Genomic DNA, 16681 nt, shown 5'->3' on the forward strand with positions numbered 1-16681 from the left:
TATATACACACACATATATATTTTTTGCCTACACATGTACATATACACATCTTTTTTCACATTCTTTGTCATCTATTTACATGTCACGGTTTTGAAAACATTTCTCAATCAGTTAACACACCAAATAGCCAGCAGATGCCGAGACCTCATTAAATTGGCTTCCAGCTGAGACTCAATGACCATCTAATTGGGCAATCATGTGATACTCCATTGAGCTATATAAGAGTTTGTCTTTTTAATATTTGTTAGCTATGAGTAAGCACTCAGTCCTGAGTGCGAAACGCGTCAGCTTACCTGTACTTTCTGCATGACAGTCTTGTTATTTTGATGATCCCATTTTTTCAATAAAGTGAAGTTTTTTGACTACATCCGGTGTGCGGCATCCCAATCTTCTCCTCCATTCAAGCCTGCTTTGCCTAGCATTCAGCCAGCACCTGGAGCTCTTCTGCTCTGAAATTTCTACTTACACCTGGGTCAGTGTCAGCCTGAGCGGTGGAAACACTTTCTTTGCTTGTCTACATCTAAGAGTTACAAATCACACGGCCTTCCTTGGCAACAATTCTGTTTTCAACCCTTAAAAAGATAAGTAGCCTGGATCTCATTCACATCAGCAGCATTGAATGTAATCTTTTAAGCCAAGACTAGGTTGGTTTATGTCATAGCGATAACTGATGCATATGGTAGACATTCTCATAAATGAGAATCCTTTTAGACTGAAGGCCTAGTGCGAAATGCTTCAATTTTTAAAAGTTTACCTTGCAACTAGCATTTTGGCGCATCAAGTTTTCGTAAATTACAGTTATACTTTCCAATTATAACTAAAACCACGCACATATCACCACCTTTGCATGAGATATGTTGTCATTAATGCTATGTATGCCTTTTATACAATGCCTATAAAGTTCTATAGAAACACTGGAGTGAACATACATAAGAAAAAAGCACGGAAATCAATCCGTGTCATTATTAATTTTAGAAAAACCGTGTAAACATAGAAACAGATTCCTAGTCAAACATTCAAAATGACTTATTAAAGAGAAGATTTATGGAACAATCTCCAGAGGTTTCTCAGCATAGAACAAACCCCAGCGCTGATCTCCTAAACTGCAGCGATTAAGTTTTTCCTTCCAACCATCAATGATGTAGTTGTAATCCTCTTCAGAAAAACTCTGTAAAAGAATAAAAGAAAAATAAAAAAATTCAGCCGCTTTGGATTGTCTGCGAAATAGTGAATACATTTATTTCTAGGGTTTTAATCCATTTTATTATACCTCTATGAATTCCTGCTTGATTTCCTGTGTCCTTGCAAGTTCTTTATTCAGAACTTGTACAAACTGTTCAGTCCGATCCTGAGCTTGAACTTTTACAAATCCAACCTTCTCTAGGAACTGTAGGGAGAAAAAGAATTAAAATGTAAAGATCTTGATGTATCTGTGCCATACCGTTACTTTAAAGCATTACCAACTTGCCAAAAGCAGAACGGTTATCATGAAAAAAGTTGTGTTTAACCACTTCTGCCCCGGAAACATTTACCCACTTCCTGACCAGGCCATTTTTTTGCATAACGGCACTGCGTCGCTTTAACTGACAATTGCGCAGTCGTGCGATGTTGTACCCAAACAAAATTAATGCTCTTTCTTTTCCACAAATAGAGCTTTCTTTTGGTGGTATTTGATCACCTCTACATTTTTTACTTTTTGCGCTATAAACAAAAAAAGAGCGACAATTTAGAAAAAAAAACACAATATTTTTTTACTTTCTGCTATAATAAATATCCAAAAAAAACAAAAACAAACCTCCATCAGTTTAGGCCAATATGTATTCTTCTACATATTTTTGTTAAAAAAATTGCAATAAAGGAATATTGATTGGTTAGCGCAAAAGTTATAGTACCTACAAAATAGGGGATAGATTTATGGCATTTTTATTATTATTATTTTTTTACTAGTAATGGCGGGGTTCTGCGTTTTTTAGCGGGACTGCGACATTGCAGCAGACAGATCGGACACTTTTTTGTGAGCACTGACTTTTATACAGCGATCAGAGCTAAAAATAGCCACTGATTACTGTGTAAATGACACTAGCAGGGAAGGGGTTAACACTAGGGGGCCATCAGGGGGTTAAATGTGTTCCCTCAAGTGTGTTTCTCACTGTGGGGGGATGGGACTGACTGGTGGAAGAGACCGATTGCTGTTCCTAAGCATTAGGTACAACAGATCTGTCTCCTCACCCCTGACAGAATGGAGGTCTGTCTGTTTACATTGACAGACCTCTGTTCTGTCTTTGTCAGAAGCAATCTCACGCCCCCTATACCCCTTAAAGTGCCCGCCATACAGCTACGGCGATTTGCGCAGGGGATCCAACCTGCCGCTGTGAAACAACGGCGGCTGGTTGGCACGTGGTTTAGGTGTTTGTTACCCCAACATTTCATATTCCTGATATGTGCCCTGCTGTACCATGTAGTTGCACGAGAAAGTATCCTGTTCTCTTTGTATTGCTTCCATTGTGTGAAATTCCTGGTGTTTCTGGCAATCCCTCTGCTTTCCTATTAAAAACTGACCACACTAAACAGGAGAACACACAGTGGTCGGTTCTCTAGCTGTGCTGGGAACTCGGCCTGTTCTCCTCCAATGATCAGACTTGTCCTGACATGCCCCCGCTGCACAGGCTTCCACTGGGAAAATCAGTGTGGTGTTGCTTCTCCTCCCCCCAGCTCTTATGCAGCGGATAACAGAGGAAACAGAGGGAATGTGATCACTTAATAAAAATGGGGAAAAAAGGTATTTATATCTATACCCAAATATTTTGCCTTTCATTTCTATTTTAAACTGAATAGGTCAGGGGTAGGCAACCCCCGGCACGCAAAGCCTCGCTCCCCATCAGAAGAGCAGCACAGGGAAGGGTCAGTGAGACACTAATGTATTCCAATTTCAGAATTCCCCACACCACACCTGCACTGAGGGGGAGGCACTGCGCCCCCACACATTGTAAAAGATGGGAAACATTATTTGGTTCTATAACTTTGCTGTAGCTGCGATCGTCAGCTTTTTTGATGGGGAAGAGACTGGGTGCAGTTCTGCTAGGGGGACGGTCCCTGTTTCCAGGTGGAGGAAGACTGTCATTGGCCACTGCTACAGCCAATCACAGTCCTGCTAGCCCCGCCCACCATCTGGAGGAAGATGACTCGCTTGGTTGCCACTACCAATCTCAGAAATAAGGGATTTCACTGTAATTGAGAAAACCACAATCAGGTGACAGTTTGTGGAATTACTGTTGAGCTTCTGGGAACTTTGTTGAAATGATTCCTGAACCTTTGCGTCACTTACTACTGAACCCCGGCACTTGGTGTCCCTTTAAGCCACAGTCAGTATTCAGCGCAATGAAACTCACACCCAACTTTTGCTGTGGTGCAGAGCGCTGCACTTTTTCTCAGCTGCAGGGGCCCAACTTATGATCCTGCACACAAGCCCACTGCTTTCAGAAAATGCCCCTGACCTGAGCTCTTCATTGCACATCCATTCCAGGTGCTTGTATGTGATGTATGGGATGTATGTGACATCACATACATCCCATACATCACATACAAGCACGTGGGCTGGATGAGAGAGGTTAAACAGCAGGATGAGTGTGCCAGGACAGGTAGATGTGTCTCATCTCTGCTTCCTTTCACCACTCTGCATATCACGCATATTATAGATGAGAAGAGGGTACAGCGGTGGGAAAAATGAGCAGGAGGGGTTCAGAGGTGAGACAGATGAGCAGGGGGGTACAGAGGTGGGGCAGATGTGCCAGGGGGACAGTGATCTGAGGTGTAAAGGTGCATGAATTGGGGCTGATATGAGGCATGAGAGTGCAGGGTGTTAATTTACTTTATGAAAAATCCTTTTCGTGATTCAGAGTGTGAAGTTGACATTTTTTTTGTTATAGAATCGGCATGCTCAATTTCTTTGAAAACATTTTTCGGCACACTGTGCTCAAAAGGTTGCCTACCCCTGGAATAGGTTGTTTTACAAAGTGATTGTTTACAACTGCATAACTGTATGGGGTGATATATGTAATGTTAGTATTCAGCATAGTTATTATTTTTTATATTTCTAGGTTTAGGATTTTGCACATTTACATATAGAGCAAGCACTACAGCATTAGTGAGTGACAGAACTTGGGAAAAACTTTGAGCCGTCACACTTGAGTATAGCTTATGCCACGTACACCCGACCGGACTTTCCAGCAAAAAAGGTCAGATGGAATGATTCCGTAGGACATTCCCATCCTGTGCGGGCTTCATCTGACTTTTTCTTTCTAAAAGTCTGACGGACCGAGAAATAGAACATGTTTCAAATCTTTCCAACGGAATCAGTTCCTATCGGGAAAACCGCTCGTCTGTATGCTATTCCGATGGACCAAAAACGACGCAAGGGCAGCTATTGGCTATTGAACTTTCTTTTCTTAGTCCCATCGTACGTCATCGTGTTCTAAACGATCAGACTTTGGTGTGATCGTGTGTAGGCAAGTCCGTTTCAGCAGAACTCCGTCGGAACTCCGTCAGAGTCTATTCTGATGGAAATTCCGGTCATGTGTACGCGGCATTAGAGACATATAAGAGTGACGACAGAAAAAGAACAAGTGGTCAATCAAGTCTGCTCCTTTTTTTATTTATATGTAGGTTTTTTTTTGTTACTTTTCTGTATTAGTATACGTCTATGTTTGTCCCAAGCATATTTGAAACCGTTTACTGTTGACCGATTTTCCACCTCTGCTGGAAGTCTATTCCAAGCATCAACTACTCTTTCAGGAAAATAATACTTTCTAAGATTCGTTTTGAGCTTACTCCTGCTAGTTTGAGGTCCTCGTATTCTTGGTCTTAGCTTCATATTGAAAATATTGCCTTCCTGAACCTTATTCACACCTTTGAAGTATTGAAAGGTTTCAATCATGTCTCCCCTTTACCTTCTTAGGTAGGCAATTTTGAGGCTTTGTGCATTTTTGCACCTGAAGGAGCTTTTTAGGGGCAGGATTGCATGTTTTTGGCGCACAGACTGAAATAAAACATCTGGTGGCTACAAGTGATTACTAATATCAGGCTTGAAATATATTGAACTTTAATTATTTGAACACTCTCTAAAGTTTGAATATTGCCACCATCACTAGACAATCCTATTATGCTTTCAAGGCCATCAAACCAGGATATTTAAGATGTACTCCCTGATGGGGACCAGTGGGAGGAGGTGTTGCAGGCAGTGCCCACATGCTCTCTAAATGTTTCACAAAGATTGACACAACTGTATATTGTATTAAGAGTATATTATACCCCCCATAGACTGTTTACTATGAGTCTTAGATCCACTCCACTTTGTACCAGATGCAAAAGGGAACATGGAGACCTGATCCACCTATTGTGGAGGTGCCCAAAGCTCCACCCTTACTGGAAGGGGGTGGTGGACACCGTTAGCAGGGTATTCCAGGTCTCGTTACCCACAGATCCAAAACATTGTTTGCTCAATGTGCTACATGGGTTGGGGTGGAAAGAAAATATCAAAGTGGCAATTACTAGAGCTCTATTCATGGCACGTAAGCTAATAATGCTACATTGGATTTCGGAAGAGCCTCCTGCTCTCAAAGAATGGATTAATGCTGTGGGGGAAATGTTAAGGAAGGAAAAAATAATTTACCAACACAGAGGTTGCCCACAGAAATTTGAGAAACGTTGGGGATCGTGGCTGAATGTACCTGGGCTAGCCCCGGTGGAGTTGGTCCTGAGTAGACTACTGGGTGTGGGAGTCTGAGGTACTAATTGTCAGACCGACAGAGCAATTCCTTTTCCCACTCTCACTTTCTTTTCTCTTCTTCTCCTCTTCTTTAGCCTTTCTCCTTCCTATCTGTCTTTATTGATGCCGGTGCCTTAAATTTAACTGAGGCACGTGCTTTAAACAGATAGTCAAGCAACGTATAAACTAATGAATAGTTCAAGAAATGGTAGATAATTGTGCAGTATGCAAAATATACAAGTTTATGCACCTAATGTTGGAGTGTATCCTTCAATGTAAATTGAAATGTCGGTATGTATTTATATGCTTTTCTTAATAAAATTTTTTCTTATGGATAAAAAAAAAAAATGTACTCCCAGGGGTTTTTTATTAAAGGCAAATCCACTTTGCACTACAAGTGCACTGAAAGTGCACTTGGAAGTGCAGTCGCTGTAAATCTGAGGGGGGCATGCAAGAAAAATAAATAACAGCATTGTAGCTTGCACATGATTGGATGATAAAATCAGCAGAGCTTCCCCACATTTCAGATCTTCCCCTCAGATCTATAGCCCCTGCACTTCCAAGTGCACTTTCAGTGCACTTGTAGTGCAAAGTGGATTTGCCTTTAGTAAATCAACCCCCCAGTGTTGCTGTATTCTATTTGTGTAATGTAACACATGCACTCCTCCCCTCCTTTCTTGACTCTTGTATCCCTTCTTCTATTTATTTGAAAATTGAAATCAAATTGAGCAAAAAAACATTATTTAATATTTTCATACACTGATAAGCCATAATTTTATGATCACTGACAGGTTAAATGAATAACATTAATTATCTATTTGAAATGTCATCTGAAAACCAGTGGGATATATTAGGAAGCAAGTAAACATGTTATAACTAAAGTTGTTGTTTTAATAGCAGAAAAAAATGGGCACTGTAGTTTGTTGTGAATGGGACTGCGTAGCCGCAGACTGGTCAGGGTGTTCATGCTGACCCATGTCCACAGCCAAAAGCACTTCCATTGGACACATGTGCATCAGAACTGGATCACAGAGCAATGGAAGAAGGTGGCTTGGTGAATCATGTTTTCTGGTGCTGGGTGCGTGTGCGTGGCTTACCTGGGGAAGAGATGGCACCAGACTGAATTATGGGAAGAAGGCAAAGCAGCAGATGCAGTGTGATGCTTTGGGCAATGTTCTGCTGGGAAACTTTGGGTCCTGCCATTCATGTAGATGTTACTTTAAAATGTACCACCTACCTAAATATTGTTGCTGACCAAGTACACCCCCTTCATGAAAACAGTATTCCCTGATGGCAGTGTCCTCTTTCAGCAGAGTAACGTGCCCTGCCACACTGCAAAAAATATTCAAGAATGGTTCAAGGGAACACAACTATGAGTTTGTGGTATTGACTTGGTCTCCAAATTCTCCAGATCTCAATCCAATCAAGCATCTGTGGAATGTGCTGGAAAAACAAATCTGATCCATGGAGGCCCCACCTTGCAACTTACAGGACTTAAAGGTTCTGCTACTGATAGCTTGGTGCCAGATACCACAGCATACCTTCAGAGGTCTAGTGGCATCCATGCCTCATCAGGTCAGGGCTGTTTTGGCAGCAAAATGTGCCGTATACTAAATATTAGGTGGGTGGTCATAAAGTCATGGCTGATCAGCGTACGTTTGAGTGGAAAATAACCAACATGCTGAAAATCATTATTATTAACATTTCCTATTTTATAAGAATAAATAATAAAGACACATGACATAGAAAATATAAAAGCAATCCAGTTATCTATTCAAACAAAGGCTACTGTATCAAAGATATCCAAAAAAAAAAACAAATGCTTGTTTTTCATAAAATACATAAGCTATGAACCAGTAACAAATACGGAGAGCAGATATCTTGGGAAAATAAGACACTGATCATAATAAAGAAGGAGCACTTCCCTGCACAATAGTCAACAAAATGTATGCTCCTTCATGGAATTGTACTGTATAATGATCAGTTACATTTATTATCTGAGCTATTAGGAAACGTGACAACAGAATTCTACAGGAAGGTAAATAGTTCCTATTTTACCTGTCTGGGGAAGTCATCCAGTAGTCTGAATGTCTAGGATTTGTAGCCCTCAACTCTCATTGAATTGAACAGAGTAAATTTTGGGGTTGATTTACTAAAACTGGAGAGTGCAGCACTGAAAACCCTATTGATTGCCCACAACTGAACTAAATGTATCCTGTATCCCTGACCCTCCGACATGTTGCACCAAGGAATGCTCACCCCCATTTCCCCCTACCACTTCCCAACCTTCCAATTTCTCCCCCCCCCCCCTATCTTCTTCATTTCTTCTCTCCTCAATTCTACATTGTAATGATTTAGATCTGGAGGTTTTCATTTTTATTCTCCATAAGATGATCTGCAATACACGGCGGGCTAAACCAACCCCTAATAGCATACGGTTATACATATAGATTCTATCGGTTTACAATCAAAAGTATACCAGATATGTAGCCTGTATTGTACTGCTCCCTATACCGAACATCCAACAGATTTTTCACTCTCCAGTTTTAATAAATCAACCCCAGTGAGTGTTGATAGGGGAATCTCTCCTGAGGAGCTATTGTCCCCCCACCCCCCAGGAGAACACTGTGATTATTGATAGCAACTACAGTGCCTTGAAAAAGTATTCATACCCCTTGACATTTTCTACATTTTGTCATGTTACAACCAAAAACATAAATGTATGTTACAGGGGGTCCCCGGGTTACAAACAAGTTAGGGACTGTAGGTTTGTTCTTAAGTTGAATCTGTTTGTAATTTGGAACAGCTACATTTTTTAAGTGTAGCTCCAGCCAAAAAAACAATTTTTAAGCTTTTTGGATAGCATAGGGAAGGGTTAACACACCTGTAACATTTGTTTTGCTGTGTGTTCTCCTTTTCAGAAGATTTCACCTCACTTTCTGTCCCAATGACAATTGGATTTTGAAAATTTTGGGTTGTTGTGGAAACAAGCCTTGGTGATAAAGCATCAGTGGAAGTACCTTTTACCCATAATAGCTCTTACAGGAGTGAATTTCCCTTCCTAGGGGTAGATTTCCTCTCATTTCCTGTTGTCTCCCTCCGTTTGTAAGTAGGAGTCGTTTGTAAGTCGGATGTTTGTAACTAGGGGACCCCCTGTATTGGGATTTCATGTGATAGACCAATACAAAGTGGCACATAATTGTGAAGTAAAAGGAAAATGATACATGGATTTCAAAATGTTTTACAAATAAATATGTGAAAAGTGTGGCGTACATTTGTATTCAGCTGCCCCCCCCCCCCCCCCCCCCCCGAGTCAATACTTAGACCACCTTTCGTTGCAATTACAGCTGCAAGTCTTTTTGGGGATGTCTCTACCAGCTTTGCATATCTAGAGAGTGAAATGTTTGCCCATTCTTCTTTGCACAATAGCTCAAGCTCTATCAGATTGGATAGAGAGCGTCTGTGAACAGCAACTTTCAAGTCTTGCCATAGATTCTCAATTGGATTTAGGTCTGGACTTTGACTGGGCCATTCTAACACATGAATATGCTTTGATCTAAACCATTCCATTGTAGCTCTGGCTGTATGTTTAGGGTCATTGTCGTGTTGGAAGGTGAACCTCTGCCCCAGTCCCAAGTCTTTAGCAGACTCTAACAGGTTTTCTTCTAAGATTTCCCTATATTTGGCTCTCTAACAAACCTCTGAGGGCTTCACAGAACAGCTGTATTTATACTGAGATTAAATTACACACAGGTAGACTCTATTTACTAATTAGGTGAATTCTGAAGGGAATTGGTTCCACTAGATTTTAGTTAGGGGTATCACTTTTCACATATTTATTTGTAAAGAAAATTGTAAACCATTTATCATTTCCACTTCACAATTATGTGCCACTTTGTGTTGGTCTATCACATAAAATCCCAATAAAATACATTTATGTTTTTGGTTGCAACATGGCAAAATGTGGAAAATGTCAAGGGGTATGAATACTTTTTCAAGGCACTGTATGGTCGCTGGCAATAATGGCATGACGAAAGTTCGACATGCTGATTGTACCTAAGTCGTTAGATGGATCGAAGTGGGTACATTCAGCCTGCCCATAGATGGTTGAAATAGATTTGAAATATCTATGGCCGACTTAAGAAGCCTTGGCGTTAATGAGGCAACAAACACAATACCTGTCCATACTCTTCAGGTGTGTACAGAACATATCCTCTCTGCTTCACATACTCCTGAAATACAGGGGACCAGGGCTGTTCTCCACAACAATAATCTGTGATCAGGAGTTTTCCTCCAGGTTTTAGCCAGGACTGGAAGAGAAAAGGACAGAATAACTGATTAAAGAGTAAGTCTTAAAGAGAAAAAAAACACACAAAACATTTTCTTATGTTTTATACCTTTTTTACGTGCTGCAAGCACAGAAAAATGACAGTTCACGTGCCAGAAATATATTGTGCTCTTACCTTCCTCTTTAAAGACTTTGAAGAGACACCATGTGGTGTCAGCCCTGCCTACTTCAATTTTGATGGATTACAAAAAAACACAAACCTCTCCTTATCTCCCCCCTCTCAATCTCTGTAAACCCCTCCTTGTGTACAGGCAGAGAGCACAGGAAGTAATCAACTTGCAAGATTTAAGGCAAAATCAACCGGTATTTTTTGCACATATTAAGTAAATATAACAAAACATTTTCATTGGTATAGTCAGAAGACCCAAAGGGAGAAAATTAGAAAAAAAAAAAGGGTTTAGATAAACTTTAAGAAAAGAAGGCAAATGCTGCAATCTTCAGAGAGACAACACAATTGTATCTTTAGGCCCTAATAGTCCAAACATTTAAGAGTGTATGCTTAGGGCAACCACTATAGTTTTTTTTCTGATTTTTCCTTCTGAGTTTTATGAATTAACCCATACATGCGGAGTATACAGTAGAATCCGTAAACTGACTTACATAGAATCTCTTGAAGAGGGCTTTCTTGTCATTGATGTGCAGGATGGTGTCTCTGCTGTACACCACATCGAATGCTGCATCTGGAAAGATCCGTCGTGTGGCATCTCCAATTTCAAACTGTACCTATTGATGGAAGAAGAAATGACATCTGATTAACCAATGAAAAAGACAGCAAAATCAAGAGAGAAATAATCAGTTTATGAAAAATTTACCAAATAAAGCCCCTAAACAGATTCCGATACATCACTCACCAGAGGAGTCTTCTCGTTTATGGCTCTCTCCATGGCAATTTCTACCATGTTGGACGACAGGTCCATCCCTAGGACTTCAACCCCATATGTCTTTGTAGAGAGAAAAAAAAATCAAAAACCAATACAGATATGCTTTATGTATAGGGTATTTCAAATTATTAAAATCTACAGAATAAGGAAATTGAACTTTTATACTCTATAACCCTTGTACTTCCACAGATCTAGAAACTACGTTGGTGGCTTTGGGGGTTTTTACACACTCTCGGCGGCTGCAGTGTGGGTAAATCTGACAAGCCGTCTGTCTGCTGACAGTTGGAAGCGAGCCATCGGATCTGTAGGTTCCCCCTGCCCAAGCCATGATTGCCAGGCTGCATGCACCATGGCAGGTGCTGCCAGGCAGAGCAGAGGGAGATCAGCAAATGTTCTTTCGCTGATCACTCCTTCCTGTTAGTGACCCCAAGACGATGGGAAAAATGTCTTCCCCTGGTTCTGGTGTCCCTGTCCCAAGTATGGCTGGGGAAATAGAAACATGTGCCAATATAGGTAACCTGTCACCAAAGAATGCATCATACAGTGCCTTGAAAAAGTATTTACACCCCTTGAATTTTTCTTCATTTTGTCATGTTACAACCAAAGACGTAAAGGTATTTTATTGGGGTTTTTTGCGTAATAGGCCAACCCAAAGTGGCACATAATTGTGAAGTGGAAGTAAATGATAAATGGTTTTCAACATTTTTTACACATAAATATCTGAAAAGTGTGGCGCGCATTTGTATTCAGCCCCCTTTACTGATACCCCTAACTAAAATCTAGTGGAAGCAATTGCCTTAATGCCGCGTACACATGACGGAGTTCCGCTGAAATGGACTTGCTTACACACGATCACACCAAAGTTCGTTTGTTTAGAACGTGATGACATACGACGGGACTAGAAAAACGAAGTTCAATAGCCAGTAGCCAATATCTGCCTTTGCGTCATTTTTGGTCCGTCGGAATAGCATACAGATGAACGTTTTTTCCCGATAGGAATTGATTCCGTCGGAAAGATTTAAAACATGTTCTATTTCTAGGTCCATCAGAATTTTTGAAAAAAAAAAGTCCGATGAAGCCCACACACGATCGGAATATCCGATGAAATGATTCAGTCGGACCTTTTCTGCTGGAAAGTCCGGTCGTTGGTACGTGGCATTAGAAGTCACCTACTTAGTAAATAGAGTCCTCTTATGGTTAATTTAATCTCAGTATAAATACAGCTGCTCTGTGAAGCCCTCAGATGTTTGTTAAAGAGCCTTAGCGAACAAACATCATGAAGGCCAAGGAACACCCCAGACAGGTCAGGGATAAAGTTGTGGTGACGCTTTAGGATGACATCTGCAAACTGCTGTGGGTGTCAATGTAAAGTTAATGACACCCCCAAATCGGTTCGCAGATCGCAGTGCGAACTGTGAAATGGTACAGAAATTGGATCACATAAGTGTGAACACCCATGCGATCCAATTTTAGTGCAGACCAAAAAAAGGGTCCTGGCACCATTTTGGTGCAAATGCAATGCGATTTCAGCCATACAGTTTCTATGGCTGAATTTGCATCGCAAAACGCATGTGATGTGCACAGCATTGTGGTGCGAATCACATGGGATGTCTGTGATTGCACCAGTGTGAACCCAGGCTAAGGCAGGGTTAGGCTATAGAAAAGTTTTGCAAACTTTGAACATCGTACAGAGCACTGTTTGATCCATTATCTGAAAATTGAAAGAGTATGGCACAACTGAAAACCTACCAACACATGGCCGTCCACCTAAACGGACAGGCCGGGCAAGGGGAGCATTATTCAGAGAAGCAGCCAAGAGGCCCATGATAAGTCTGGAGGAGCTGCAGAGATCCACAGCTCAGGTGGGAGAATCTGTCCACAGGACAACTATTAGTCGTGCACTCCACAAATCTGGCCTTTTTGAAAGTGTGGCAAGAAGAAAGCCATTGTTGAAAGAAAGACATAAGAAATCCCGTTTGCAGTTTGCAAAAAGCCATGTGGAAGAAGGTGCTCTGGTCAGATGAGACCAAAATTTAACTTTTTGGCCTAAAAGCAAAACGCTATGTGGCGGAAAACAAACACTGCACATCACCCTGAACACACCATCCCCACCATGGAACATGGTGCATAATATTGTGGGGATGCTTTTCTGCAGCAGGGACAGGGAAGCTCGTCAGAGTAATTGGGATGGAGCCAAATACAGGGCAATCTTAGAAGAAACTCTGTTACAGTCTGCAAAAGACTTGATACTGGGTCGGAGGTTCACCTTCCAGCAGGACAACGACCCTAAACATACAGCCAGAGCTACAATGGAATGGTTTAGATCAAAGCATATTCATGTGTTAGAATGGTCCAGTCAAAGTCCAGACCTAAATCCAATTGAGAATCTGTGGAAAGACTTGAAAATTGCTGTTCACAGATGCTCTCCATCCAATCTGAAAGAACTTGAGCTATTTTGGAAATAAGAATGGGCAAAAATGTCACTCCCTAGATGTGCAAAGCTGGTAGAGACATCCCCAAAAAGACTTGCAGCTGTAATTGCAGTGAAAGGTGGTTCTACAAAGTATTGACTCGGAGGGGCAGAATACAAATGCACGCCACACTTTTCAAGATATTTATTTGTAAAAAGTTTTGAAAACCATTTATCATTTTCCTTCCACTTCACAATTATTTACCACTTTCTATTGGCCTATCGCATAAAATCCCAATAAAATACTTTTACGTTTTTGGTTGTAACATGACAAAATTTGGAAAATTTCAAGAGGTATTAATACTTTTTCAAGGCACTGTAGGTGAAAAAAAAAAGCACCAAAAGCAGGTAAACCATGTGCCCTGTATGAATGTCAAAAATAAAAATTTACCTTGGCCATGTAGAAGTCTCCTCCACCGATGCCACAACCAACATCAATGACCTGCTGACCAGGAACAAGGTTCAGCATGGAAATAAATTCCTACAAGAAGAGGGAATTAAAAGTATTTACCATGAATAAAACATTTGGGTGGAACTGAAACCTAATCCAAAAAGCTGCACCACTCCACACTTGTGTTATAAGGAATAGTCTAAACTGTATCAGCTTTGGGAATCCATAGATAAACACAATCAAAATATGGCGAGAGGACTCAGCTGGACTTAGACTGGCCATATACAGATCAAATTTTTCTGCGTCCTGCTGAATTAGCCAAAATTCATTCCTTTGTCAGCACTCAACAAAAGTCTGCTTTTTTTTTCCGCACAGAAAATTATTGATTGAACAACATAATTAGCATTGTTCAGGTATTCTGACAGCAGCAGGTGCTGGCTGTCAGAATACAATTGTCTGCACTGTAGATGCATCCATCCATGCTATTTAGCAGAAGGGGGAATCGGGGCTGAATGGAAGCAATCCCGTGTATGATCAAAATTAGGACTTTTAACTTTGGTTAGTATTATTAGATGTTAAATTAAAATCAGCAGCCGCAGTGTATAAAATATAGGTTACATGAAAGGCAGTGGGTAAAGCTGCCCAAAGAAAGATTGAAATTCAGCGGATTCACCAGTAACCGGCTGAATTTCGATCTATCTCTGGGCAGGCTGGTTGCACTGAAGCTAGTTGTACTGAAGCTGATCTATCAATCGACTTCAGTACAATCAGTCTGTTTTTTTTTTATTCGATCACTGCCAGTGGATATAGTGGCCAGTAGTGATCATTGTTTTCTGACGGCAGGGAAACTTCCCGCTGTTAGAATACAATAATGCAGCGGGAGGGATTCCTCCATCAACACCGACTGTGTAGATGGTGGAAATTATGCAATTTTCTTTCCTTCAACCACGGGTTGGAGGAAAGAATATTGCATAATGTATGGCCTGTCCTAATCAGTCTGCTCATGTGCATAATTAAACAATGGGTTCCCGAGTCCATGCAGGGGGTCTAGAGACTCAGCATGAAGCAGAGGATTCAACATATCCTGTATCAAGATATAGACAGACATCAGGTCTCTGATTGATGAACTCCAATTACAATATAATAGACCTGAGCTTAGAGGGAAAAAATAAATAACAGGGAGAGTACACACAGATTGTTCTGTGCCAGACAGATAGTTGTAGGGTATCACTAGAGGGAGAATGGATGGAGCTTAGAAGAACTGAGACTGATAATTCTTTGTTGGCCATGTGTTATTTGGACACTGGAACTGGGAACTTGTATTCTTGTATTGGCTGTGTGCAGCTATGGGGACACTGGAATCCTTGGGATGTGGTGCTACCTTGACATGAGCGTAATTAATCCTGGCAACCCTGGATTCCCATTTTGTGAGTTGTTGGAAATTTGACCCGTGCTTTTTGTATTTGTTAACTACATTTTGGTTCCTCCTACCCTACTGCATGCTAAAACAGGTTTCACACTATGAGTTCTTTTCATTCAATCCAGCAGGCTAAACGTACAGAGCGCTGTACTAAAACAAGCGATGTTAGTGCATCAATCTCCCCATGGAACTATTGTATTCTAGCAGGGAGACTGCCCCCCGCAAAAACACACTAATCAGCACTGCTATCCATTGGCTATCAGATGTTGCTTTTCCAGCATGCCCATTCAACAGAAGTCGGTCGTGAGACAGACAGGAAGCTAACACAGGTTCGAAAGTCAGCCGGTTCCTGCTAATCCGAACGTTTTTGGTTAATTTTCTGTCCATGTGTACCCAGCTCAAAACCCCTTCAATACCTCTGTACATCAGACCCTGTGTGATCCACCTCTATTTGCTGCCTAGCTATGCTCCAAGTTCATCACAGGCGTTATTTCATGAAACCTACCTTTAAAGTGGAGTTCCACCCAATTTTACAACTCTTCAGCATCCCTCACTAAACTGTGCACTGTAAACAAATTGGATATTTTAAAAAAAAATTTTCTCAGCACCTACTGTATATCTGCTGTATTCATTTTTCACTTCCTCCTCCCTGGCCGCGGTCCATCGCATCATTTTCTGTTTGCAATGCCTTCTGGGAAGGGGCGGCAACTTCCTCTGACACTGCCATTGCTATGGAAACCTGACCTGAAACCTATTACACTGCTTGTGCTGCACTGAGCATGTGCGAGATCTGCAAGGATGAGATCCAGGAAGAAATACAGTCTGGCTTCAGATGCCCACACTTAAGATGGCCACGGCCGGCTGTAAGTTTATGGAATAACAAACTACTGCTATAAACCAACAAAACAGACCTTAGTTTACAGACTAACGTTACTAGAATACATTAAGCTTGTGTATTATAGGGGTATTTTTATTTAAAAAGTATAATTTCGGCCGGAACACCACTTTAAGTGGTGGTCTGTATTTTGTAATAAACACACATTTCAGTGTTTCTGATTTTAAAAAATCTATTCCAAATGCCTTCAACATTTTAACCAGGCCTCACCTTAGTGGTTTCCAGCCCCCCAGTGCTCACAAAGCCATCCCCAAATATCTTTTCATATCTGAGGATTCCTTTTCGAGAATACTGCTGGTTATCCAGGAACTGCTGAAATGTCACATAACCCTGGTGACCATCAGGTTCACGAGGGACCTTCTGCAGTAGCCAGCACACCTGGTTCTGGTTCTTCTTTATCTGTGAACACAGAATGGGGTATATATAAAACATAGATGCAGCACTTGGAAAGAAAAATAAATGACAAGTGTAGGAAAATGATATGGGTGGTGTATGTATAGAGGAGTGTTCT

General features: G+C 41.1%; 1 protein-coding gene across 3 annotated transcripts in view; it reads right to left on the minus strand.

Annotated features, from left to right (window-relative positions):
• Nucleotides 1–342: 342 nt before the first annotated feature.
• LOC141112405 (uncharacterized) overlaps nt 343–16681 on the minus strand; it is a 38308-nt gene continuing 21969 nt past the window's right edge. For all 3 annotated transcript variants that reach the window (XM_073605231.1, XM_073605230.1, XM_073605229.1), the window contains 7 exons: nt 16381–16569; nt 13856–13945; nt 10965–11054; nt 10714–10836; nt 9944–10075; nt 1272–1388; nt 343–1169 (listed from right to left, as the gene is read on the minus strand). In XM_073605231.1, the coding sequence (XP_073461332.1) occupies nt 1044–1169; nt 1272–1388; nt 9944–10075; nt 10714–10836; nt 10965–11054; nt 13856–13945; nt 16381–16569 (867 nt within the window). In that variant the 3' untranslated portion in view covers nt 343–1043. The remainder of the gene's footprint in view (nt 1170–1271; nt 1389–9943; nt 10076–10713; nt 10837–10964; nt 11055–13855; nt 13946–16380; nt 16570–16681) is intronic.

Source organism: Aquarana catesbeiana, linkage group LG11 (assembly GCF_042186555.1).
Source record: "Aquarana catesbeiana isolate 2022-GZ linkage group LG11, ASM4218655v1, whole genome shotgun sequence".
Taxonomy (NCBI): domain Eukaryota; kingdom Metazoa; phylum Chordata; class Amphibia; order Anura; family Ranidae; genus Aquarana; species Aquarana catesbeiana.